At 40.6% G+C, this 23,444-nt stretch overlaps 2 protein-coding genes and 1 pseudogene across 3 annotated transcripts; 1 reads left to right on the forward strand and 2 right to left on the reverse strand.

The window, feature by feature from the left end:
* Positions 1-24: 24 nt before the first annotated feature.
* LOC147282990 (uncharacterized) lies at positions 25-1,567 on the reverse strand (annotated as a pseudogene). Its single transcript, XR_015123071.1, has 2 exons — positions 742-1,567; positions 25-352 (listed from the first exon to the last, which is right to left on the reverse strand). The product of XR_015123071.1 is annotated as an uncharacterized LOC147282990 (transcript).
* An 11,708-nt stretch (positions 1,568-13,275) lies between these two features.
* LOC147282991 (uncharacterized) lies at positions 13,276-13,725 on the forward strand. The gene has a single exon (XM_086248322.1). It carries the CDS (start codon positions 13,276-13,278, stop codon positions 13,723-13,725), a length of 450 nt encoding a protein of 149 aa, XP_086104448.1.
* Positions 13,726-15,403: 1,678 nt separating this feature from the next.
* Positions 15,404-20,837, reverse strand: LOC147282992 (uncharacterized). The gene is made up of 11 exons (XM_086248323.1): positions 20,465-20,837; positions 20,054-20,111; positions 18,276-19,149; positions 17,333-18,239; positions 16,988-17,236; positions 16,839-16,909; positions 16,621-16,749; positions 16,374-16,538; positions 16,204-16,290; positions 16,024-16,089; positions 15,404-15,932 (listed from the first exon to the last, which is right to left on the reverse strand). Exons 3-4 carry the CDS (start codon positions 18,654-18,656, stop codon positions 17,772-17,774), a joined length of 849 nt encoding a protein of 282 aa, XP_086104449.1. The 5' UTR covers positions 18,657-19,149; positions 20,054-20,111; positions 20,465-20,837; the 3' UTR covers positions 15,404-15,932; positions 16,024-16,089; positions 16,204-16,290; positions 16,374-16,538; positions 16,621-16,749; positions 16,839-16,909; positions 16,988-17,236; positions 17,333-17,771.
* Between the last annotated feature and the right edge of the window lie 2,607 nt (positions 20,838-23,444).

Consider the following 23,444-nt stretch of genomic DNA (forward strand, 5'->3'; position numbering starts at 1 on the left):
GAGAGAGAGAGAGAGCATCACACCTCTGGTTTTGCATCATTTTACACAATCACCAATGCACCATGAATTATGCAGCTGCCAGTTGGAGGGGCTCAGTCAGCAGTTTCTTCATTGATTGCAACTTCCATTTTCCCTTTGTGCAGCTCTGCGTTTTGCTTGAATTTGGCGTACATATTCTGCTACTACAACATGGAACTTTGGAGCAAGCTTACTTGATGACGAAACATTAAGGCCTGCCTTCTTCAAGGCCCTTGTGACATGCTTCTGAGCCTTTTGAAAGTGGACAGTACAAAGAGAAGGAACGGTGGATCTCAGTATTGGCTTCCCACAGGTTATAGGTCCTGCTTGAGCACTAGATACATAAAGCCAATCAATTAAAAATATTGTCAGTTCGAAAATCAACCTCTGCTACTCATTGATGGTAGAATATACACAACAAACAAAACAAGAACAAAAAGAGGAAAAAGTTGGACAACTAAGGAATGGTGATTATTTCCCCAGTCCATCACAAACACACAAACAGAAAAACACCTATCCAAGAACTAAGCTAAAACACAACTCCAGGTGAATTTGATAGAAGGCTAATACTAACATAAAACAAGGGAAAAAAAACCTAATCAAAGTTGAAATCAGTAGGGAAAACTACACTTTCAATTATTAGCATGCATACAAAATTCTATGCAAAAATATCAGTCTACTTAGTCAATTTTGTGACAAACACAGAAGCATTCTCACAAATACCTCTTGATAACATAATTACAAGCCTTGTAGAGCCTCTGCTTCGAATCCAAAAGAATATGGAGGTGACAAAAGCTTGTCAACGCCATTGCTTTCAACTTACACCCCACAGAAGCGCAGCGCCGTTTGTTTTTGGCATCAAATTCACTCGTCTGAGTAATCGCAGTACAAGCATTATGGTTGTTGTTGTTCATGATGATGTTGTTATTGTTCTCATCAGTGCCTTCAACAACAACCCCTGTGTCTCTGTCTTTCTTGTGCTCTTCTTGAAAGGGGCTGACACCGTAGTTCCAGTAATACTCCCGGTGCTGGACCTTGAGTTCCTTCATGAGAGCCCAGTAGTAGTGGTCTTTGTAGCATTTGGCGAGCTGCTTGAGGTGGTGGGAACGGCGGCGAAGGAGCTCTTGGCGTGTAAGGTGGGAGGCGCGGGAGAGGACGATGTCTTCTTGGGAGGGTGAGATAGGAGAGACTGTGGAGGTGGAAGGGTTGGCGTTTGAGGTTTGGGATACCAAAATAAATGGACAACAAAATATGGTTATTTATACACCTGAAAACAAAGTTCCTCCCAGAAAACAAATTTCTCCAGAAAACTAAACCCTGAACCCACTGGTGATTTATACAGAAGCCAAGATAAAAATCAGAATATCTCTCTCAAATAAAAGCAGTTCATCAATTCACTTCAGTCGGACAAATAACAAACAAATCGTTAAAAGCTTTCAGAAATAGACACAGACATCAAACATGCAGAGAGAGCTGAATTAAAGAAAGAGAGTGTAACATGTTTTATTAAACAAATAAACAAAATTAAGGTGTGACATTGACAGAGAGATACAAACCTGAAGAAAAACAAAGAGGGACTGGACGCGATATAGGCAGACTTGAGTGTGAGTGAGACTCAAGACTCAAGAGCCAGACAGAGGAGGCTGGACAGATGAGGAGCCAAACAAATCGTTAAAAGCTTTCAGAAACAGACACGGACACCTCGAAGCTGCTAGAAAACTCAGATCGCTAGCGAAGGGGTTGGATAGATTCTCCTTCATGATTGACTTTCCGGACTCAAGGAAGAAACCAAGATGATCAGTGTCGAGAGGACGATGATATCTTGGGTGGACGGTGTCGTAACTCGTCGGAGAAGGTGGATCGCCGTCGCAAAGTTGAATCTGTTCATCCTCAATTTCAACAAGCGAAGGGCAGAGAAAGAGAGAGGATGGGGAGATGAAGATTTGGGGGCCGACTGAGAATGAGAACGAGAGAGAAGGATCGAGTGAGAGAGACGGACCGAGTGAGTGTAAGCGAGGGTGAGAGAGAAGGAGATGTCTGCGGAGGGCGATGGGAATGTGTGTGTTTTGTGAGGGATATCGTGACTGGGGTTGGGAACCTAATTAGCCAAAAAATTTAAGTCGGGGAAAAAATTCTCCGTGTTTTTTTTAGGTGAAGTATAGATATCATGGTGTGGCTTACATATCGATTTTAAAAAATTCTTAATCAAAATTGCAAAATTTAGATATCGGAAATAAAAATTGGTGATATGTGAATGAGTTTAGATATCATCTAAAAAATTAACTGATACCTAAAACTCTACAATATCGGTTAATGTAAAAATTGATATTAAAGAAGTTATGTCTATTACAGTTTTTCTTGTAGTGGTAGTAGTTAATACGACGTCTGCTAGATCCTTCTTGGTTCTTGTTTCCTACATAATCGAAATTCCTTTTCTTCCCAGACTTCCTCTATATTGACCTTCCAGAGACTTTAAATTTCCTAAAGTTGTTCAAGAAATCCTGCTCCTGAGCATAGGTTGCATTCACCATAGCTGTGTAATCAAAGTAATCATGACTCACCAAATGAGTACGAATCCTATACTTCAATCCTTGTAAGAATCAAGAAATCTTCAGCTCCTTATCATTCATGATCGAAGGTGCAAACCTTCCCGACTCAGTAAACTTTGCCACGTACTTAGCAACTGGCATATTTCCTTGTTCCAAATCCAGAAATTCCTTAGCCCTTCTAATCCTCATAGACTTTGGAAAGTAACGGTTGTTGAAATAAAGATGAACGTCATCCCACACCATTGTCTCCACATCCTCCATTTGAGTGATGGTATTCCACCAAGCATCGGCTTCTCCATCTAAGACATGGGCAGCCAACCAAACTCTCAAATTAGGCGGTGCATAGATCGAATTGAGCTTCTTCAGAATATGCTGAAGCCAAGTTTCAGCCATATTCACTTCAGAACTACCATGAAACTTCATAGGCTTAGTCCGGAGAAAATTGTTCAAATACTCTTTCATTCTCTTCTCTTCCCTCTTAAAGAGTGTCGTATGAGGCTACATATACAGAAACGCTTGCATAAAGGCTGCAATTTTCTAAGGATCAAATTGATTGTTAGCATTATGGTGACCGAGAGGGTTGACGCGTCGGGACGACATCTTGCTTTACAGAACTGAAAAGAAATTACAGGTCTTTTAACTAGTGTTCAAGCGGAATCAAGAACTTGAACATAATTTCAATAAGGCTCACGAATAAAAGAGTTTTGGAGTTGGTATTTTCTTGAAAATGACCTTTTAGAAATTCATTTTAAAATTCATTTCGAAAAATCATTTCGTTTAAAGAATTTGCTCTGATACCACTTTAACTGTTAGGCCCCAAACTGGGGTCTTAGCAGAGGCACCCACCTCAAGAATCTTAGAATACGATACCATGCCTTAGCATCACTATTAGAAGTTTCTTAAGACAACCTTTTATTTTATAGAAAACGAATTGGATCAAAGAATAAACTATTTAACGGAAATCATATAAACATACTTCGCAATATATTTAAAATAAGTCAACCTAGTAGGGTATTTAAAGTTTTACAAAATAACCCTTAGCATAACATGACATCAGTAAAGATCATGTTTGTGAACAAAAACCAAAACGGGATACTAACCGACTACTAGAAATATGTTATGAATAATTACAAATTGGAATAAATAATAGGTAATAAAACGGGTAGAAGACCCAGCAAAACAACATGTTAAATATGAGGAAGACCTGAGGATGCCCAGTAAGATATACGATTGTCTCGCCCAACCAACTAGTCAAGATCATCAACCAGAACGTGATATGCAATTACAAGTGAAAGCAAAACAAACAACGTAGGAGGTAAGCATCACATTGAATCATAGCTTCCCCTCGGGGGATCCTGGTTGGGTTTGAAAATAGTAAGTAAAATACTTAATAAATATAGCTAGTGATAAAACAGTTCATAAAGTTTTACCAACAAACCAATATCAAAATTTAATCGTTGAAATCTACAAAATCTTTGATGATGAGCATGCAACTTATTTAAAACGTTTATGAGATCTCAAAATATCATTACCTGATGATCGATCACTAACGGCCAACTACACTTACAACATCCACACTTGGTAATGTAGCAAAAGTATCCTTTACCATGGTAGTACCTCCTCGAGCCTAGCTTCCCTTAAAGGACAAATCGACTGGCTCATTCGTACTTACCTCTTTCGGAAGTTTAGGGGATCGAAACCCAAGATCATCGTTTTTCGTGACCCTTTACTCTCAGATCATCATTAACAATAACAACAAATCCATGCAACAATGCATACAAAAATTGATGCAGATTTCACAAGCAATATATTTATTATCGTACATACATGCATAAAAACAGTCCCAATAGTCAGGGTTTGAGAATCCCTCTACCTTGTGTCTAAGCTTAATCTTTGTGTACTTCTACATCACCAATGTTCTTAAATCCTTCTCTGAGAAATTGGAAATCCAAATTCGACAGAATACGACTTTAGTCAAACGGTAAATTCGACAGAGTTTCGACATGACCATTCCTTTCGGTCTTGTGTTCCCATAAAATCTTAGAAACTAGTCTACTAAGACTAAGTCTCTGTATTTTTGGGACTTAGGGTTTCTACTTAAAGTCTAACAACATGACCAGGTCAACATGGGGGAGACTGGGGGATCAGTCCCAGTATCCTTAAGCCGGCAGAGCAACAGCAACCGATACTGACCTCGACATCAAGTGTTCGATTACTTTAATAGGGTGGCCTCAATTCATTATTAGATTGATTAATTAACAAGTAACATGTAAGTAAAGTAAATTGATCCACTTAAACTTTAGTTGCATGTTTCTTAGTAAAACTAATTTTTTTTAGTGATATCAATTCTATAATCCAATTTGATTTACTAATTAATTGATTATAATTAATCCATCTTTAATCAACTAATTATGTAATTAAATATAATTTAGACGTGATTAATTAATTTAATAAAACCAACGTCATTTCGGTACATACTTGTACCAATTTCGTCTAAATTGTACAAAAAATGTGCCCGGTTAGTAAGAAAGACATGGAGAAACACGTTCTCATGTTAGGGTTAGCGTTCTAGACCTATTAAACCACATTTGGTGTTAAGAACCACAAAGATTAAATACTTGGTTGTAGACCTCCTTAGCTTAATCTCGACAAATAGAATTGTTAAAGAAAAAAAATAAGGCCTAATAAGTAATTAATCTCAAAATAAAATAACTTAACCGAGCTCAAGAGTCTTACCCAAAGCCTTTACTAAGGCGAGCAAAAAATTTGGCAGAGTTTCCCCACAATTTGTCAAAATTATTTGCTTGAGATGTTCTTAGGTGCAAAATCCTTAAAGGCACCCAAGGAGACAACTCAAACAAATATTTTAAACTTAAGAGACTCCTAACAAGTGGTTTGTCTCAAGAAAACTTTGAATAAATCACAAAGCTTTTAGCTGAAGGTGTGGAGTGAAAGGGAGGGGGTGGTTCTCTATTTATAGGCTTGAAAAAGTGGGAAAAACTAAAAAATTTTCGTTGTGGAATAAGGGAAAAAATGAATCGAGTTAGCACTACCCATGGGTCGAGGCGCGGGTCACATGTGAGACCAAATGGGTAAACGGATCTGGGTCAAGAGGATTCGCACGCATGGGAAAGGAGTGACCGGTTCTAGGAAAAACGACACGTTATTTTCCTTGGACGGTCATGATATGTCGTACGGAAGTCGACAGACGAGATTTTGCTTACACCAAAGGATTCGTGTGAGTGCTTACACGCAATGCCATGTTCTGGAACATTGGATCATAGCGAGGAACAACCAGGATCGAGCCATGTTAGCGATCCGAGTGCAATTTCCAATTTTCAGATTTTTACTTATTTTTTTTATTTTTTTAACTTCAAAAATCCACCAAAAATATATTCGAGCTCCGAAAATCTCTCGAAAATTCCTATGGACTCGTGAGGCTGAGTACTCATTAACTATGGCCTTAAAACATTATTTTAATTTCTCAAATTTTTGTGAAAAATCCAACTTCTCCAAATAAAATTCTGAAAAATCAAATAATAATCTAAAACAATTAACCAACTTTGAAAATCTGTAATTCCTTCGTTCGTACTCCAATTTCAACTAACTAAACGTCGTTATTATCAGAAAAACGAGCTTTACGCCACCAAGGTCAAATCATAGTCACTTGGACTTTAGAAAAATTCGTCAACTCGAATAATAAAACCAAATTCTTTTTAAACAAACTAAAAACTTAAAAATACGGTAAGTTCTAGGGTCTTACACATGCATTGATGTGCATGACATATAACTCATATGGTATCATGATCATTAAAATGTGAATATAATTATGAGATGTTGATTAATAGTTAAATTATTGATTAGCTATTTGTTTGGGCCATAAATTGGCATTTACCATGGCAAGATGATCGGAAAAGAAAATGGGTAAAATAGAGAAGCCGGCCTACATCTTTTAATTGAGTTTTCGGCAAGGAGGCCTAGGTGAGGAATAAAATCAAATACTTGGCGGGCATTGTTGTCTTTGAACTAAGAAAGCTCAAAGGGGCTGCTATGGGGTCCCAAAATCACAAGTTGCAATAGAGAAAATATGTTTCTAGCATGGTTGTGTTGCTAGCGGGATGTGAGCAAAAATGACTAAAGCATGGGCTGCTGCATAAAGAACATGTAGGTGGTTGGTTTGCTTGGCATAAGTGAGATAATATGATGAGTTTTTATGGCTGAGTTTGTCTCTATATATCCAAAGGCCAGCAAATAATATATATATATATATATATTTGGTTAATCAAGTGGCTTTAGTGGAGAGATGGGCTTTGTTGTTGATTTGATATAGAGAGATCATTGAAGAAAAGGGGGCTGCAGTGATACCTGCGTGAAGTAAAGGAAAGAATGGCTGCAGTACGTGGTACTTCATGAATTGAGGAGAGAGGGAGGAATGGTTAACCTGGTAAGTGCCAAAGCCAATTGGAAAAGGTTACCCGTGTGTGTGGAATTCACATATATATATGTGTATGTACAATGCAAAAGAAAGATGGTAGTAAGAAAGTGACAATGGATGTATGTAAATTGATATATATATATATATAGGATTGGCTGGGTGAATTGATTGAAGAGAGAGATTGATTGACGTTTTGAGTTTATATGTATATATATATACTTTATATATAAAGCATGTCATTGAGTGATATTAATCACATTGCATGTATATATACATACAATTGAAAGAGTAAGTGGCGTGGCTTTTATGTATGCACTAATATATATTATACATATATATAATATACATACATATATATATATATTATTATATATATGTATGGTTAGATATTTAGCTTAAAAGTATATGTGTGTATATATATATATTATGCCTAGCCAAATACATATTTTTAAAGACCAAAAAGTGGTTTTATTTTTAAATGGGCCCAAACTATTTTTGAAAGAGAGACATGGAAGTTGGCCACCCAAAGCCTATAAATATTTTGTCCAGCCTCATTCTTCTTGTTTTATCCAGCCTCATTCTTCTTGTTTTGTCCGGCCTCCTTCTCCCTATTTTGTCCAGCCTCTCTCCTCTACTTTTCTACTAAAATTTCTTCTAGTCTATCCAAGCTACTTCCACCCACAAAATATCCTATGATTGGCCTGGATTGCTTTTTTTCCATTATTTCCATCCACCCAACTACTCTATCATTTTTTACACCCAAATACCATCTACATAGCCCGGGCAACTTTATTTCCCTATTTTTTATGATTTGATCGCCCAATCTCTTTTCATGATTATTTTGCCCAAATATCAACTATGTTGATCACCCAACCTTGTGAGCATGATGAAAGTGATCAATTAAAATCTATTCGGGCTACCCCGCCCTTGGTTTCAAAAGTGTTGTTCGCCCACTACATGAGGCCAGGAGAAAATGCCTACAAGAGGCTGGGCGAAAATATTTTGTGAAGTGGCTTCAAAGGCCTAGAGGAGGCCGAATTTTGGCGAGGGATCATGAAAGTGGCTCGACTTGTGTGGGTGAAAAGCCAAAATATTTTATTGAGTGGCTCAATCCATTATGTCGTATCAAATAAAAGAGTAATTCCGGCCTATTGAGAGGCCGGGTCATCTCTTTTTCATGTTTTTATAAGATAAGTTGGCCCAACTAAATGCAGTTTGCTAGGTCATGTATAATTTCAAGCAAAGAGAAATAATTTCGGCCTAGTTTGAGGCCGGGTTATGTATTCAAAATAACGAAATCGGTCCAATTGAAGATAAAATTGGGCTGGGCAGTTTTATTATTGGGTATAAAAATAAAAAGAGGTGGTTCCAGCCTAGTTTTGAGGCGGGGTCGTTTCATTTTATTTTAATTAAGTTTGGGTCTCAATATTTGGGCCGAATTTTTATTAAGCTTAAAACCTCAAAGAGTTTGATCGAGCTCGAAAGCTTCTTGATGAAATTTCTTAGCCAATAATGGCTCTGCCTAAGTCACATAAGGATTTCTCATCCACCAAGAAGTTCTACTTAAGCTAGAATTTCGTCCAAGTAAAGAGTTCAAATTTGGAAAGGATTCTCATCGACTATCAATGCTCAAGATCACGTGGTTATCAAAGAAGAATCCGGTCGAATCCTAATTTCAAGAGAGTTCAAATCCCATATGTACAAGGAGTCTAGGGGGAATTCTGGGCCAAGTAATGACCCATTGCTATCCTAACCCTTATATATAGATGCATTCAGAAGAGAGAAAAAGACATTCAACACACATCAATCAACTCACAAATTTCTCAAGCTTTCAAGAATCTTTCAAAGTTCTTTTGCTTTCGATTTTACTTAAGTTCTACCGTTCAAGGCGCTTTTAGGTTTTCAATAGTTCTAGTTCACTAGGTTTGTAGCTCTGCCATCATCTTTCCCAAAGGCTTGTGGTATCGATTTAGTTTTGTTCTTTACTTTTCATGCAACTTTGCTTGTCTTGATTTCAACTTTAATGCAATTTTTCTTTCATTCGCCCTCAATTTAATGCCTGCTATTTTCATTATTTCTTTGAATCTTGAAGTTAACTTGGTTGGTCAAGATAGTATTGAGTTTCATTATATTTTTGTTATCCATAGTTTCTTTGTTTTGCTTGGGCACTTGCACCACTTTGTACACGAGTTCGATCACGTAATTTTAAGGAGGCCAACTAGTGGGTCAGATTCCGATTCTGACTAGGCCTTTAAGAGCCTTGTCCCCGAGGCTAGAAAAGAACCTAGGCCAAGAGTGGTTCCTAGCTTGGCTGATCAATCGCTTGATAAGAATTAATTTAGGCGCAGTTACTCAACCCAATCAATATCACATTCCGATCGAGCCTAAACTTGGCTTGACGGTGGCATGCCCCGCACTTACACGAAAATGGACCAAAGTGTTGCTTCTGGCCAACCTTGGCTAAAAAAGAGTGAACATATTTTTGGCATGCCTAGTGGGACCTTATTTGTTGTCTTTGCTAACGTTGCATGGTTGATAATACTCGTGCGTTTCCAAATCGTGATCAGGAGAATCCTTACCTTAACCCGGTTCCTTATCGTGATCCAATGACGAAGAATCAAGCCAACCCAAGCAACCAACCCGCTGGCAAGGCGACCGGTGCTGTGAATCCAAGCAATCATCCCAACCTCGATTCTGGAAAGAGGCCTCAAGTTGGCCAACAAAGCGGGAACGATCACGTTCCGACTTTTGTGGACCAAAAGAATCAGGATGGATCGTATGGTGAAGTTACAATCGAAGATGTACCGGAGAAAATTGACCATCTACTCCAGCCGAATCCGGCTACTATAGAAGATGTCTAACAACTCATCGACTTGGTGAGGGAAGAAAGTCGGGTCACCCAGACTCATTTACAAACCGTGGCTATCTAGGTGAACACTACGTTAGACCGAATTGAACGGACTAACAATGTGATGGCCAACAACATTGCTAGTATGGGTACCCAAATCGGACAACACATTGTCCAAGCTCTTCAAGGGGGTCAGGGCTAGAATCCACCCGTGGCCAATCAAGTGCAAATCCCTGAACCCTATAGATCGCCACCTTTGGCAAACCAACCACGAGTTCATCTAGGTTTGGGGGGCAATGGTAACGGCCAGAATAATGGCCGGGCCCAAAACCAGGGGGGTAACCATCAAGCAGTCAACAACTTTGCTGGGGGCATTCAGGTCGGGCTCAGCCAAGCTCCAGTGGGAATTGATAGGAATATGATCGAGATGGTCGTCCAAGACATGTATGGACCTCTAGCTAGGAGAACAATCCGACCAGTATACCGAAGACCTTATCCTGATTTTGTGGACCAAACGGAATTCCCAAGAGGTTTTAGAGTTCCTGATTTCACTTTGTTCTCCGGTCAAGATTATCAATCATCTATTGAACATATAAGCCGATTCACAACCCAGTGTGCTGAAGTTGCAAACAATGATGATCTGAAACTTAAGATGTTTCCCAACTCACTCACTGGAGCTGCTTTTACCTGGTATGTTAGTTTGCCGGTCAACTCAGTTCCAAATTGGCAAACTATGGAGCGAATTTTTCATGAACAATTCTATCGCCACGAACCAGAAGTATTGATGGCTGATTTAGCCCGTTTTGTGCAAAATTCTGAAGAAGTAGATGGCTGATTTAACCAGGGTATATCTCTCGATTTAGGCTTGCAAAAGTAGATGCACTATCCCTTTGCCCGAGAGCGAATTTGTGAAGTTAACCCAGAATGGTTTGTCTTTGGAGCTTCGGAAGAAGTTTGAAGGGATGGAGTTCCGAGATCTTTATGATTTAGTCATGAGGGTGGATAGATATGAAGTTATTCTAAGGGAAGAACGCCAGAAAAAAATGGCAGCAAAGGTTGCATAGAACAAAAATAAGTCAAGTGTTCATATGGTGGAGATGGAAGAAGAGCTCGAGGAAGTGGAAGTTGAATCGGGCGAAGAATCAGCCGAGGTCAATGCGGCTGAGATTATGATTTCCAAGCCTCATGTATGCAAGGCCTTGGTGAAGGCGTCCAAAGATCAAAAAGTGCAACAAGTGAGTTTTTCTTCCAAGTACAAAGGATCCGCCACTAGAGCATTTACCTTTGATTTATCAAAGGGTGAACAAATATTTGATCAACTATTGGCCGAGAAGCTTATCAAGCTAACCAATGGCCAAGCAATATCACCGGCCAATGATCTAAAAGATCGAACCTACTGTAAGTGGCATAATGCGTGGACTCACTCGACCGCCAATTGTGTTGTCTTTCGGAATATTGTGCAGACTTGATTGACAAGGGAACCTTACGCTTCCCAGAGAAAGAAAAGGCCGTGATGAGAGTTGAGAAAGATCCTTTCCCCAAGATGCAGGTTAATATGGTCAACTTACATATTCCAGATTCTGATCGAGGAAGAGAGAAAAAGGTCAGAGAGGGAAAGCATAGACTAGCACAACCGCATGGGGGGCAAACTCAGAGGCAAGAGTATCAGCCGGTTGAAAAGATAACAACTCGGCCGGAAGAAAAATCGGCTCCAATAAAAGGAATCGTGCTTTGCAGTAGGTGCCAATGTGAAGTGGCGCTTGAAGCTTTCAGGGTAGAAAAGGGGGCGGAGGCCAAGGTTCCAAATGTGTCCTCGCCGACTCAAGATCGCAATGAAATTAAATCAATCATAGTTCAACCAAAAGACAAAGGGCAAGAAAAGATTGACCAAGATCATGAAATGAAGGAGTTGGTCGGGCATCACCCTAAAGACAAAGGCAAGGGTAAGATGATTGAAATGTCACTACCTAGAAATTATGGTCCTCATAGCCCTAGAAGAAGAATTGAGCCAGATAGTAAGGCTAAACGTCGCCTTGACTTTGATGATTATGTCGAGAAGAAACCAGTTGGTTTCCAACTTAGAGATAAAGGCAAAGGAAAATTGGAGGACATGGCTCCACCTAACGGCTACCCACTTCGTAGCCCAAGGAGAAAGCTTGTGCTGAGAGATGAACCAAGACGGAGTTATGAGAATAATTACCGTAGGCAGTACAAACGGCCTTACCAGAGGGCACTCCGATATGATGATGTGGCAGAAGATCTTTCCAAGCCATATGAAAGAAAGGAAAGAAGCCTTTGGGTATCAGTGGCCGACGGCCAAAAGCGAGACGTGTCTCATGTTACCATGCCGAAACCAGGCAAGAACACTTTTAAACCCACTCCGGCCGAGCCTAATGTATGATATAAGAAGGGAAAAGATGGAGTTATGATTCCATTGTCAAGAACCCAAACTCGGCGGGTTCAAAGGCAATACGCTTAATCATGTCGAGAAGAAGAAGCTTGGATTGAGCAAAGGGAAGCTCAACTTAGGAGAAATTCTGACCTAAGGGAGAAATTGAGAAGAGGAGAAGTCAAGCTCCTAAGGAATGATGGTTCAACCGAGGGTAATGCGACTGTGTTGCCTAAGGTCCAGAGGGTGGTCGAAGGGACCAAAATTTTGGTCATTCCAGATGAGAAAGAGGAAGTGATAAGTATGCTTGAAGCTCACTTGACTGGTGCATTCGAGACCAGAAAGAAAGAAGTCGTAATTAACAAAGTTGACATTGATCAACCTATGAATGAGGTTTCTAGAATTGCAATAGACCAACAAATGGGCGAAGCTTCTAAAGTTGAAACTGACCAATCTATGGTTGAACCATTTGAAAATGAAGTCAACCGAGAAACGATTTTAACTCCTGAGAAGGAGGTCAACCAAGTTAAGGTTGATTCCCTCATTCCCTCTGTGGTTATTCCATCGAGTTCTGATCCGCTGACAGAAGAGACCCTATCAAAGAGGAAGAAGAGAATGAGGCCGAACCCAACCAGGACATGGAATATGAAGGCGGAGAAGATGACTACTTGGAAGACGAGTACGATGAAAAATATGATGAAGAAGGGGCCAGAGAGGAAGAAAGTAATAACAAGGAAGGGGAGAAGAAGCCCCGAATGAAGATATCGTCTTCTGGGAAGATTACTTATGATTCCGAAACACAAGGGTCATAAGAATGTGGCATGATTATCACATTACATTTGGAATTCGAAGCAAGGCAAGAACAAGTGGCCCAATTGGAGGGTGATGTTATAGCTGAAGAAGAGGCTTGGGCAGAAATTGATGAGGAGGTAGCAAACTAAGAAGAGAATGATGATGAGCGGTTTGCATGCCTCAAAGAACATAATGACAACTTAGCAACCAACTGAGAACATGCCTTAGTCGACCAACAGAAGCAATGGCCAAGCAAGTAAGGGCATTATACATTCGTGCACACATTGAGGGAATGCCAATGAATAAGGTATTTGTGGATAATGGAGTTGCCGCTAATATTTTGCCTTTATCAACCTTAAAAAAGCTGAAGAAAATGCAACACGACCTGCGTCCAACAAAAGTGAGGATAAGCTCTTTTGTAGAGGATGATGAGGAGATTTTGGGAGCAATTTCTTTAGAAGTAGCGGTGGGGAAGAAAAGAAGAAACACTACTTTCCTTGTAGTTAATTCGAACTCCCAATACAACGTACTCCTTGGTCGAGATTGGATCAATGGTAGTTGGTGCATCCCATCTTCTTTGCACCAGTTACTAGTTCTTTGGAATGAGGACAATACACTTGACGTTATATCGGCCGATACACGGCCTTTCCCAGCTTTTGCCAACTTTGTTGATGCGGAGTTATATGAGGAATGAGTCACCTTCCAAACTTTGGTAGATGGAACCAAGACTACAAAGCCTTTGGAGATAACGGCCAATGAATTGGTTGGAATCGAGAAAGGGGAAGTCAAGATTGAAGATGAACGACCATCTTTGGTCGACTTGTTTGCAACAATATCCATATCCAATGACGGACAAAAATAAAGAAACTATTGATGAAGCGTTGGAGAGACGGTCAACGCACTTGGCCGAAGAAACGACCTGGATAGATGAGGATGAGAGCAATCTCATCGAGTGTTTAAGGGAAGGGCTTGAAGAGGGCCTCTTAGAGATCGAAGAATTGGACCCAGCGCCGGAAGCTTGATGACTCTAAGGCTGAAGTCCAAGACCTTTTGATCGAAGTAAACTTGGGAACGGCTGAAGAACATAGGCCGGTTTACATTAGCGGCTTGATGGAACCATTGCTAAGAGCCGAGATTGAGTCACTTATGAAGGAGTTCAAGGATTGCTTTGCGTGGAATTACACTGAGATGCCCGGACTCGATCGCCAGCTAGTGGAACATTGTCTTCCGATCAAAGAAGAATTTAAGCCATTCCAACAACCACCCCGACGAATGTCTAAAGAAGTAGAACTTAGGGTGAAAGAAGAAATAGAAAAGCTTGTAGAAGCCAAGTTCAATCGGCCAGCAATTTATGCAAAGTGGCTTTCTAACATTGTTCCTGTAATAAAAAAGAATGGCAAAATAAGAGTTTGTGTTGACTTTCGCAATTTGAATCTTGCAACTCCTAAAGATGAATATCCTATGCCTATGGCGGATCTCCTTGTTGATGGAGCAGCCAAACATGAAATTTTGTCATTTATGGATGGTTACTCAGGTTACAATAAAATATACATAGCAGAGGACGACATCCATCAGACAACATTTAGGTGCCCGGGAGCAACCGGGTTATTCAAATGGGTGGTAATGCCTTTTGGCTTTAAGAACGCTGGGGCAACTTACCAGCGGGCCATGAACGCTATTTTTCATGACATGATCGGAAAAATTCTTGAAGTATATATCGATGATGTGGTTGTTAAATCGACCACTCGACCGGGTCACCTTGGAGACTTAAGAAAAGCCTTTGAGAGAATGAGGATGCACAATCTTAAGATGAATCCTCAAAAATGCGTTTTCGGCGTGTCGGCTGGAAACTTCTTAGGTTTCCTTGTCCATCAAAGGGGAATCGAAACAGATAAGAATAAAACCAAAGCTATCATCGATGCACCACCACCCAAAAATAAGAAGGAGTTTCAAAGCTTCCTTGGCCAGATAAATTTTCTTAGGAGATTTATTTCAAACTCGGTGGGAAAAATAGAACCATTTTCCCCACTTTTTAAGCTTAAGGGAGGGGAAAAGTTTATATGGGAAGAGCAACAACAAAAGGCTTTTCAAGCAATCAAGGATTACTTGACCTGGCCACCCGTGTTGATACTGCCCAGAAGAGGTAGGCGACTCAAGTTCTACATTTCGGCCTCTGAAAACTCGATCGGAAGTTTTTTGGCCCAAAATAATGAGGAAAAGAAGGAACAAGCCATCTATTACTCGAGTCGAATTTTAACGGTGATTGAAAGAAAGTATTCGCCTATCGAAAAGTTGTGTTTGGCCTTGTATTTCACGGCCACAAAATTAAGGCACTACATGTTACTTTCCGTAGTGTATATCATTTCCAAGACAGATCTTATTAAATACATGTTGTCTCAGCCTATCATTAGAGGCCGGATTGGAAAATGGACATATCTCGAGCTCAGTCAACTCGAGCTCAATCTCTCTCTTTTTGTCCATCAACTCCTGCCGACGAAGACACCGTTCTTGTTTCTTCTTGTACTTCTCCACTAATTCACCTCGAACAATCTGAATTTGAGCGGGAAGTCGTCGTCCTGCCTCAAGGCGACTAAAAATACCTAAGTATCGGTCTAAAGCAGACCGGAAAGCAAGCATCATCTGCTCAATCATAGTTGCGGTGGTAGACTCCAATGCACCAGCCTCAGCCAACTGCCTAAGAGATGTGTGAAGGCTCGTTTGGTAAGCCTCGCCAATCATGGCCCTAGGCTCCCGATCGAACAGATCTTGGAATATGGCATAGAGGTCAGGAGACTGAACACCAGTGGAAGCAGGTGTGCTGGAAGAGGCCGTGGGAACAGAGGTGGCAGCAAGGAGATCATTGACCCCCTTCCAAATATCATCACTCGAACATGCAAAACCCTACACCAGAGGGGGATAAGTTAGAATATGTGCTAACCAAGTAAAAAAAAAAAAACTATAGTTGTAAGAACTTTGAGTTCGACAAACTTACATCATGAGGTTGAGCAGATAGGTCGGAATCGATGATGGTGGAGGCATCATTCTGACCCGCGGCCACCTGAAAGGTAAAAAGGTTTTTTTTTAGAAACGTTTTGAGCAAGCGAAATTGAAAGTTGATAAGAAAAGAAAAACAAAAGCTCACCACGCGGCCAATAGGAATAGAGGATCCTACCTCGGAATGACCTGAGTGAGGCAAAGATGCCATCATAGGTTGGTCGCCATCGGCCTGAAAGGGAGCATCTCGATCAATAGTATAGTCCTATAATACAATATCAAAAAAAAAATATAAGGTGACAGAGCATAAGTATGAACAAAGGATAAAAGTACAAATATAAGACTTACCTCTGTATGGCCGGGAGAGCTAGCAGTATCAGTACGTAACTGGTGCATCAACAGTTATGGTCTCGGTGTGAGTAGGGACATGGCCCGATGTGCTCGTCTCCTCAATCGGAGCCTCATAAGAGGTAGAACTTAAACGAGCAGAAACTGAATCACTGGGCTCGCTACCTATCAAGGATAGTCAAGGGATGAACTAGTTGAACCCAAAAGAATTGAGATGGACTTCAAAGAAATAGCTCAGTCAACTTACCCGCGGGTCAGGCGAGGTGATAAACTGAACCGGCAGGCTGTCGTCAGGAGCAGATTCCATCACTACGGTAGTGTCCGTTTGGCCATGTTTGTTGGTCGGAGGAGTGGTTGTGACAGAAGAACTCGGGCTCTAAAAAAAAAATAAAAAAAAAGGTTATACTTAAATAAATAAAGAACGGCCAACAAACAAGCATACGCCAACAAAGTCAAGAAACAAACCTGGCAGACGGATTTCTTGGGTTGTTTGGTAGGAGCTTGGTCGGACAATTCCTCTTGATCGCTCACTTGATCTGCAAAGAGAAGACCAACCAAGGTTAGGAAAGCTTGATACCATGAATAGTGGAAAAATCAATAGACAAGAGACTGACCCTGGGCGGGAGCTTTGCGTTTAGTTGCCGCCATTTTGAATCTTCCTTTGGGTGGCGGAAGGATTGGAATACCCTTGATCGGCCGAGTACCTAGAGCAAGCAAAAGATTTAAAAATATATATATATATGGGTAAGTTGGCCTACCTTGGACTTCTTGTGATTCATGGTTGGCCTGGCCGGAATGGATATCATCTGTGGCTCCTCTTACTTTATCCGCTCCAACCCCATTATTCCCCCTTCTAGTAGAACCTATAAGGACAAGAAAACGGTTAGAATTGTCAACTAGATATAAGGGAAGAATAAGGGAAGAATAAGGGAAAATAGAAAAGTGGGGAGAATGCATACCCAAAGTTTGGTCCTCATTGGTTGCCTTGGAGGGCTTGGATTTGGTTGTTTTCTTGTAGTTGGCCGACACCGAGCAAGAGGCAAATACAATATCGGCCTTATCTTTGGCCGGGCTACTAAACCATGATTTTGTGAAGTCTACCCACCAAGAGGTAAACTCGGACGACGCACTGAAGTCAACATCTCGAAACGGCACTTCAAAGTTATCCAAAAGGCCATTGTTGTTGGAAATCAATCGGTCCATCTATCCATCACTGAGTTCAGCTCGCCAAACCTCATATAAGTTTGGGGAATATATGTTTGGTAACGGAATGGCTTGTCTAAAGCCAAATTGGCGGCCCACGGCCGGGGTCCAATAGAGCTCACCTCCACACGTGTAATTGGGCGGACTACCAAGGACAAATCCATAGTATAGATCACGCCCAAGTAAAATGCTAGTCTAAAGATCCTTGTGCTCACTTTTTCTTCTATCATCATTATACAAAGAATTTAGTGCAAGTTTGAGGAAGGGTGGGTAGCTCCAATCTAAACAAGTGGAGAAGTTGGCCTGTGAGAATGTGGATAAGTTGTAAAAGTAAGTGAAATACTCTTCCACCGTCCGCTTCTTAGTGGGTGTGAGTGGAAGTATGCTCTCACCTAGCACTCGGTTGGGCGAAAACTTGGTACCAAATGGGCGGGCCTCCGGGAAGTACACTTGAAGCCATAATTGAAACAACCATAAGGGGCCCGAAGTGTGGTAATCCAAGGTGGTCTCACCATGTGTTATCTTTTGAAGGCCCCGGTATAGATGAGCCAAAATTAATGGACCAAGGGCGATCGGGTCATCACCAACTAGGATCTCGGCTAGAGGTTGGAATTCCTTGGTCATGGTGCAAGAGGCCGGACAAAATATGTACTTATACAACCACACATGAAGGAAAGCTACATGTTATTCCATAGAGACTTCTCTGGATGATTTAGCATTTTCCTTGATAAAACCCACAAAGCTCAAGGAATTGTCAAGAGTAAATGCACATGTGGTCGAAAGGTTTTTAGCATGAATAATTTTACCATGAGGCCGGAATCCCGCAATGGCGGCCAAATCAAGTAAAGTAGGAGAAAGCATGCCAAATTGAAGTCGCATAGTATTAGAATAGGCCGACCAAAAACATAGAGCGGCCCCAATCAAGGAACGGTCACAATGAAATTCACCTTTGTAACAAAGGGTCAAGGGGTCGTGGAGACCACGTTGATGCCATTGATCTCTAAGAATGGGTTCAAGCCGCTCATACCATGTATTCCATGACATATTGGGAGAGCTAGACTCACTAGGTGGGTTGGTCATGCTAGAGCCCTTAGGGGGCACCTTGGCCGGTTTGTCAACCTTAGAGGGAGTTGGCCAATTTTTGAAAGGTTTACATTTCTCCCAATTTTTCCATTCAATCGGGCCTCTAAGCCACAATGGGTCATCCTCCCGGTAACTCTTAAGTACCTCATTGACAGGACCGCCCCCGGATTTCCACCCTGAAATCCGGAGAGGTCCTGCGGAATCCAAAATCAAGGAAAAATCCTACCGAAAATTCGGCAGAACCTCCCCTGAAAATGGTCTAACCCAAAATTTTATAACCTGTAAAAAAAAACACTTCTAAATTTTTTTCAACTTCCCTACCACAACCAAGTTGGGTCTCCGACCCGACATAAAGTTTACAAAATTTATAAGGTTACAACCAAATATCAGAACCAAACTACGACTTAAGGCTTAAAGGAAATCCTACACTATACAATGAGAAGATAAAGCCCGCCTCGACGCAACAATTATGATTGGCCGCCGCTTCCACCTGGGGAAAACATTAAAACACAAAAGAAGACTCACGGTGAGAAAGGCTCAGTGAGTGGATGAACGAGTCAAAAGATAACAAGGTTAATAAAGTAGAACATTTTATTAATATTCTCAATTTCACAAACACAATAGATTTCCCCCATTTTAAAATATGCTTTGAACTGATAGAAAGAATGACTAAAAATATTTTATCTAATAAAGTTTCTAGAATTATCGTTGGCCATATAAGTACCCATTTGACGGGCTCCACATTGATACCGTACAAGACCGTCGCACCAAGTGGACCGTCTACTTAACATTCCACCCACACCGTCGTAACGCCGTCATGCGAGTGGATTTCGGTGTCCCTTGTACCGTCGCAACGCCGTCATACAAGTGGACACACGGTGGCTCTTGTACCGTCGAATCGCCGTCGTACAATAAGCCAAAGTGTCGTACGTGCGCTTAGATTGCCCTTCCACCCACACCGTCGCAACGCCGTCATGCGAGTGGATTTAAGGTGTCCCTTGTACCATCAAATCGCCGTCATACAAGTGGACTTATAGTGGCCCGTGTACCGTCGAATCGCCGTCGTACAACAAGCCAAAATGTCGTACATGCACGTAGACTACCCTCAAAGGGCGAGGCATCCCGACACACGGCCCAAAGCCTATATGTGTGCCGTGATGGGTCCCAAAGACCTACTTAATAACAGGTGGATACTTGGACTGGCATTTAAACAGTTTGTTTAATTATTTGATAACCCTTAGATCAAAATAACAAATAATCTAATCCCTCTAGACTTTATTAATGCAAAACAGACCTTTCTCAATTCATTATTTCATTATTTAACTCAAAATTTCAAAAGTAATATAAAAACCATAAAACCCATAAACTTTGCAAGCAAAAGAAAATCCACTCACAATATTGGAGCCTAGTGTCGATCTCCGGATGAATCACCTCAAGTCTCGGGAGCGTCGCCTAGAACAACCAAGAATACGAAGCATAAATTAGACTTGTTACCGAACGGAAATTAGAGTGTGGGAGTGAACTTAAGTGTTCTTCTCTTGACTTCATTGGTCTCGTTTCAATTCACCCACTTATAACAGGAATTAAGAATCCTAAGGATTTAAAATTGTCCAACTTCTTAAGTTTTCTAATTCTAATAATCAAAATAACATTTCCTAGGGGCACAAATTGTCCATAACTACATTAATATCGTCAAATTTTCGAAATTCTCAAGGGGAACCCGAAATGGGACCTAATTCCCCAATTTCAATTCTCCAAATTACTCAAAATAAAGCACCAAAACACTGGGAATTGACAGCCCATACCTCAAGGAGGAATACCCACTTAAACCCTCGAAATTCGGTGGTGAAATCTGGCCGGAATTTGGAAGACAAGGCCAGCGGGTCTGGGGGTTTCTTGGGCTATTTTCGCGCGTGCAAGGGAATGGGCTGACTGAAGGAGCAGCTGAGGAAGATGGCCGGCATCAGTGGAGTGGGTCGGTGGCCGGAGTTGGGGGCTTTCAGGTCGGGCTGTGTGCAGAGAGAAGGGCGGCAGCTGGGGTTTGTTTCTGAGTGGGTACTGTACACGCGGAGCGGCTGGTTGCTGGAAGACTTCGATGGCGTCGGCGCCGGTGGAGAGAGGGTCGCCGGAGGCAGAGGCCGGTAAGGGGTGGCTGCGATGGTGAGAAGCAATGGCTGAGGTATGCGCAGGGGAGGGTGCGAAGAGAGAGAGGGAGAGAGAGAGAGTGAGTGAAAATCAGAAATGAGAGAATTGGGCTGATTTTTAAATTGTAGTATTTGGGCTTGAAATTACCAAATTGCCCCTTTCTAGAACATTCTCCATCTTTCCTACTAAAATTCCCAAATTGAACTTACGCGTTTAGAAACTCGAGTTCTAATTCACCCTCTCGAACTTAAAGGCCACAAATTGAATTAAAACACTCCTCTAAATACTAGAATTTCCTTCCAAAAATTTTTAATAAGGCCTGCCCATAAGATATATATTTTTTATTTATTTATTTGCAAGCAAAAGAGATAAGACTTGGGTTCGGATCGTTACACTCATTTATGTTGGTTGGTAAGGAAGTGACAAAGTAAGGGCCAAGAAAGCATTTACCGAAATTAGGAGCGATTGGAGCATAGAAGGCATCCATATAAGTCTTGCATTCATCAACAACTTTGTGGAGCTTTCTTGAGAATTCCTCCGAATCAAGAGAAGAATTTGGTGAAGCCATGATGATTGGCTACAAAGAAAGTACCAAGAAAATATCAAGAATACGCGGGAAAGTTTTAAACTTTGACAACAAAGTTTCTAAAAAAAAAAAAATGCCACCAAAATACATGAAATTGAAGAGAACAAGGTGGGAAAGTGAGACCAAAGATTCTCGAAGAAATCACCAAGAATTGCTCCCAATCAAGTCAAATCCAAAGCAAATTAAACCTATTATGAGGTTTTTCGAGGAAAAATTAGAAACTTTTTCTAGGAAGATGAAGAAGAAATGTAATTTTTAAATTACTTTAGTAAAGGTGATGATGTCACAAGAGGGCTTCTCCACCAATTGTTAATTGCCACACTATGTACCTACAAGAAGGAGAAATTCAAGAGAAGTGAAAATTTGAAATTCAAATACTTTGCAAACTTTGTGGCTTTCATAGCCAAAACCACAAACCTTGGGGGGGCAAATGTTTGGGCCATAAATTGGCATTTACCATGGCAAGATGATCGGAAAAGAGAATGGGTAAAATAGAGAAGTCGGCCTACATCTTTTAATTGAGTTTTCGGCAAGGAGGCTTAGGTGAGGAATAAAATCAAACACTTGGCGGGCGTTGTTGTCTTTGAACTAAGAAAGCTCAAAGGGGCTGCTATGGGGTCCCAAAATCACAAGTTGTAATAGAGAAAATATGTTTCTAGCATGGTTGTGTTGCTAGGGGGATGTGAGCAAAAATGACTAAAGCATGGGCTGCTGCATAAAGAACATGTAGGTGGTTGGTTTGCTTGGCGTAAGTGAGATAATATGATGAGTTTTTATGGCTGAGTTTGTCTCAATATATTCAAGGCCAGCAAATAATATATATATATATATATATTTGGTTAATCAAGTGGCTTTAGTGGAGATGGGCTTTGTTGTTGATTTGATATAAAGAAATCATTGAAGAAAAGAGGGCTGCAGTGATACCTGCGTGAAGTAAAGGAAAGAATGGCTGCAGTATGTGGTACTTCATGTTTTGAGGAGAGAGGGAGGAATGGTTAACCTGGTAAGTGCCAAAGCCAATTGGAAAAGGTTACCCGTGTGTGTGGAATTCACATATATATATATATGTGTATGTACAATGCAAAAGAAAGATGGCAGCAAGAAAGTGACAATGGATGTATGTAAATTGATATATATATATATATATATAGGATTGGCTGGGTGAATTGATTGAAGAGAGAGATTGATTGACGTTTTGAGTTTATATGTATATATATATATATATACTTTATATATAAAGCATGCCATTGAGTGACATTATTAATCACATTGCATGTATATATACATACAATTGAAAGAGTAAGTGGCGTGGCTTTTATGTATGCACTAATATATATTATACATATATATAATATACATACATATATATTATTATATATATGTATGGTTAGATATTTAGCTTAAAAGTATATGTGTGTGTATATATATATTATGCCTAGCCAAATACATATTTTTAAAGACCAAAAGTTGGTTTTATTTTTAAATGGGCCCAAACTATTTTTGAAAGAGAGACATGGAAGTTGGCCACCCAAAGCCTATAAATATTTTGTCCAGCCTCATTCTTCTTGTTTTATCCAGCCTCATTCTTCTTGTTTTGTCCGGCCTCCTTCTCCCTATTTTCTCCAGCCTCTCTCCTCTCCTTTTCTACTAAAATTTCTTCTAGGCTATCCAGGCTACTTCCACCTACAAAATATCCTATGATTGGTCTGGATTGCTTTTTTCCCATTATTTCCATCCACCCAACTACTCTATCATTTTTTACACCCAAATACCATCTACATAGCCCGGTCAACTTTATTTCCCTATTTTTTATGATTTAATCGCCCAATCTCTTTTCATGATTATTTTGCCCAAATATCAACTATGTTGATCACCCAACCTTGTGAGCATGATGAAAGTGATCAATTAAAATCTATTCGGGCTACCCCGCCCTTGGTTTCAAAAGTGTTGTTCGCCCACTACATGAGGCTAGGAGAAAATGCCTACAAGAGGCTGGGCGAAAATATTTTGTGAAGTGGCTTCAAAGGCCTAGAGGAGGCCGGATTTTGGCGAGG

The sequence above is a fragment of the Dryas octopetala genome, chromosome 6, assembly GCF_963921425.1.
Source record: "Dryas octopetala chromosome 6, drDryOcto1.1, whole genome shotgun sequence".
Taxonomy (NCBI): domain Eukaryota; kingdom Viridiplantae; phylum Streptophyta; class Magnoliopsida; order Rosales; family Rosaceae; genus Dryas; species Dryas octopetala.

What these genes read in the sequence shown, in the direction of transcription:
- LOC147282991 (XM_086248322.1), top strand. Translation starts at nt 13,276, where the DNA reads ATGGCCAAGCAAGTAAGGGCATTATACATTCGTGCACACATTGAGGGA.
- LOC147282992 (XM_086248323.1), bottom strand. Translation starts at nt 18,656, where the DNA reads ATGACCAACCCACCTAGTGAGTCTAGCTCTCCCAATATGTCATGGAAT. An exon ending in ATGCTAAATCATCCAGAGAA is followed by an intron (nt 18,240 to 18,275) that starts GTCTCTATGGAA and finishes TTCCTTCATGTG; the next exon opens with TGGTTGTATAAGTACATATT.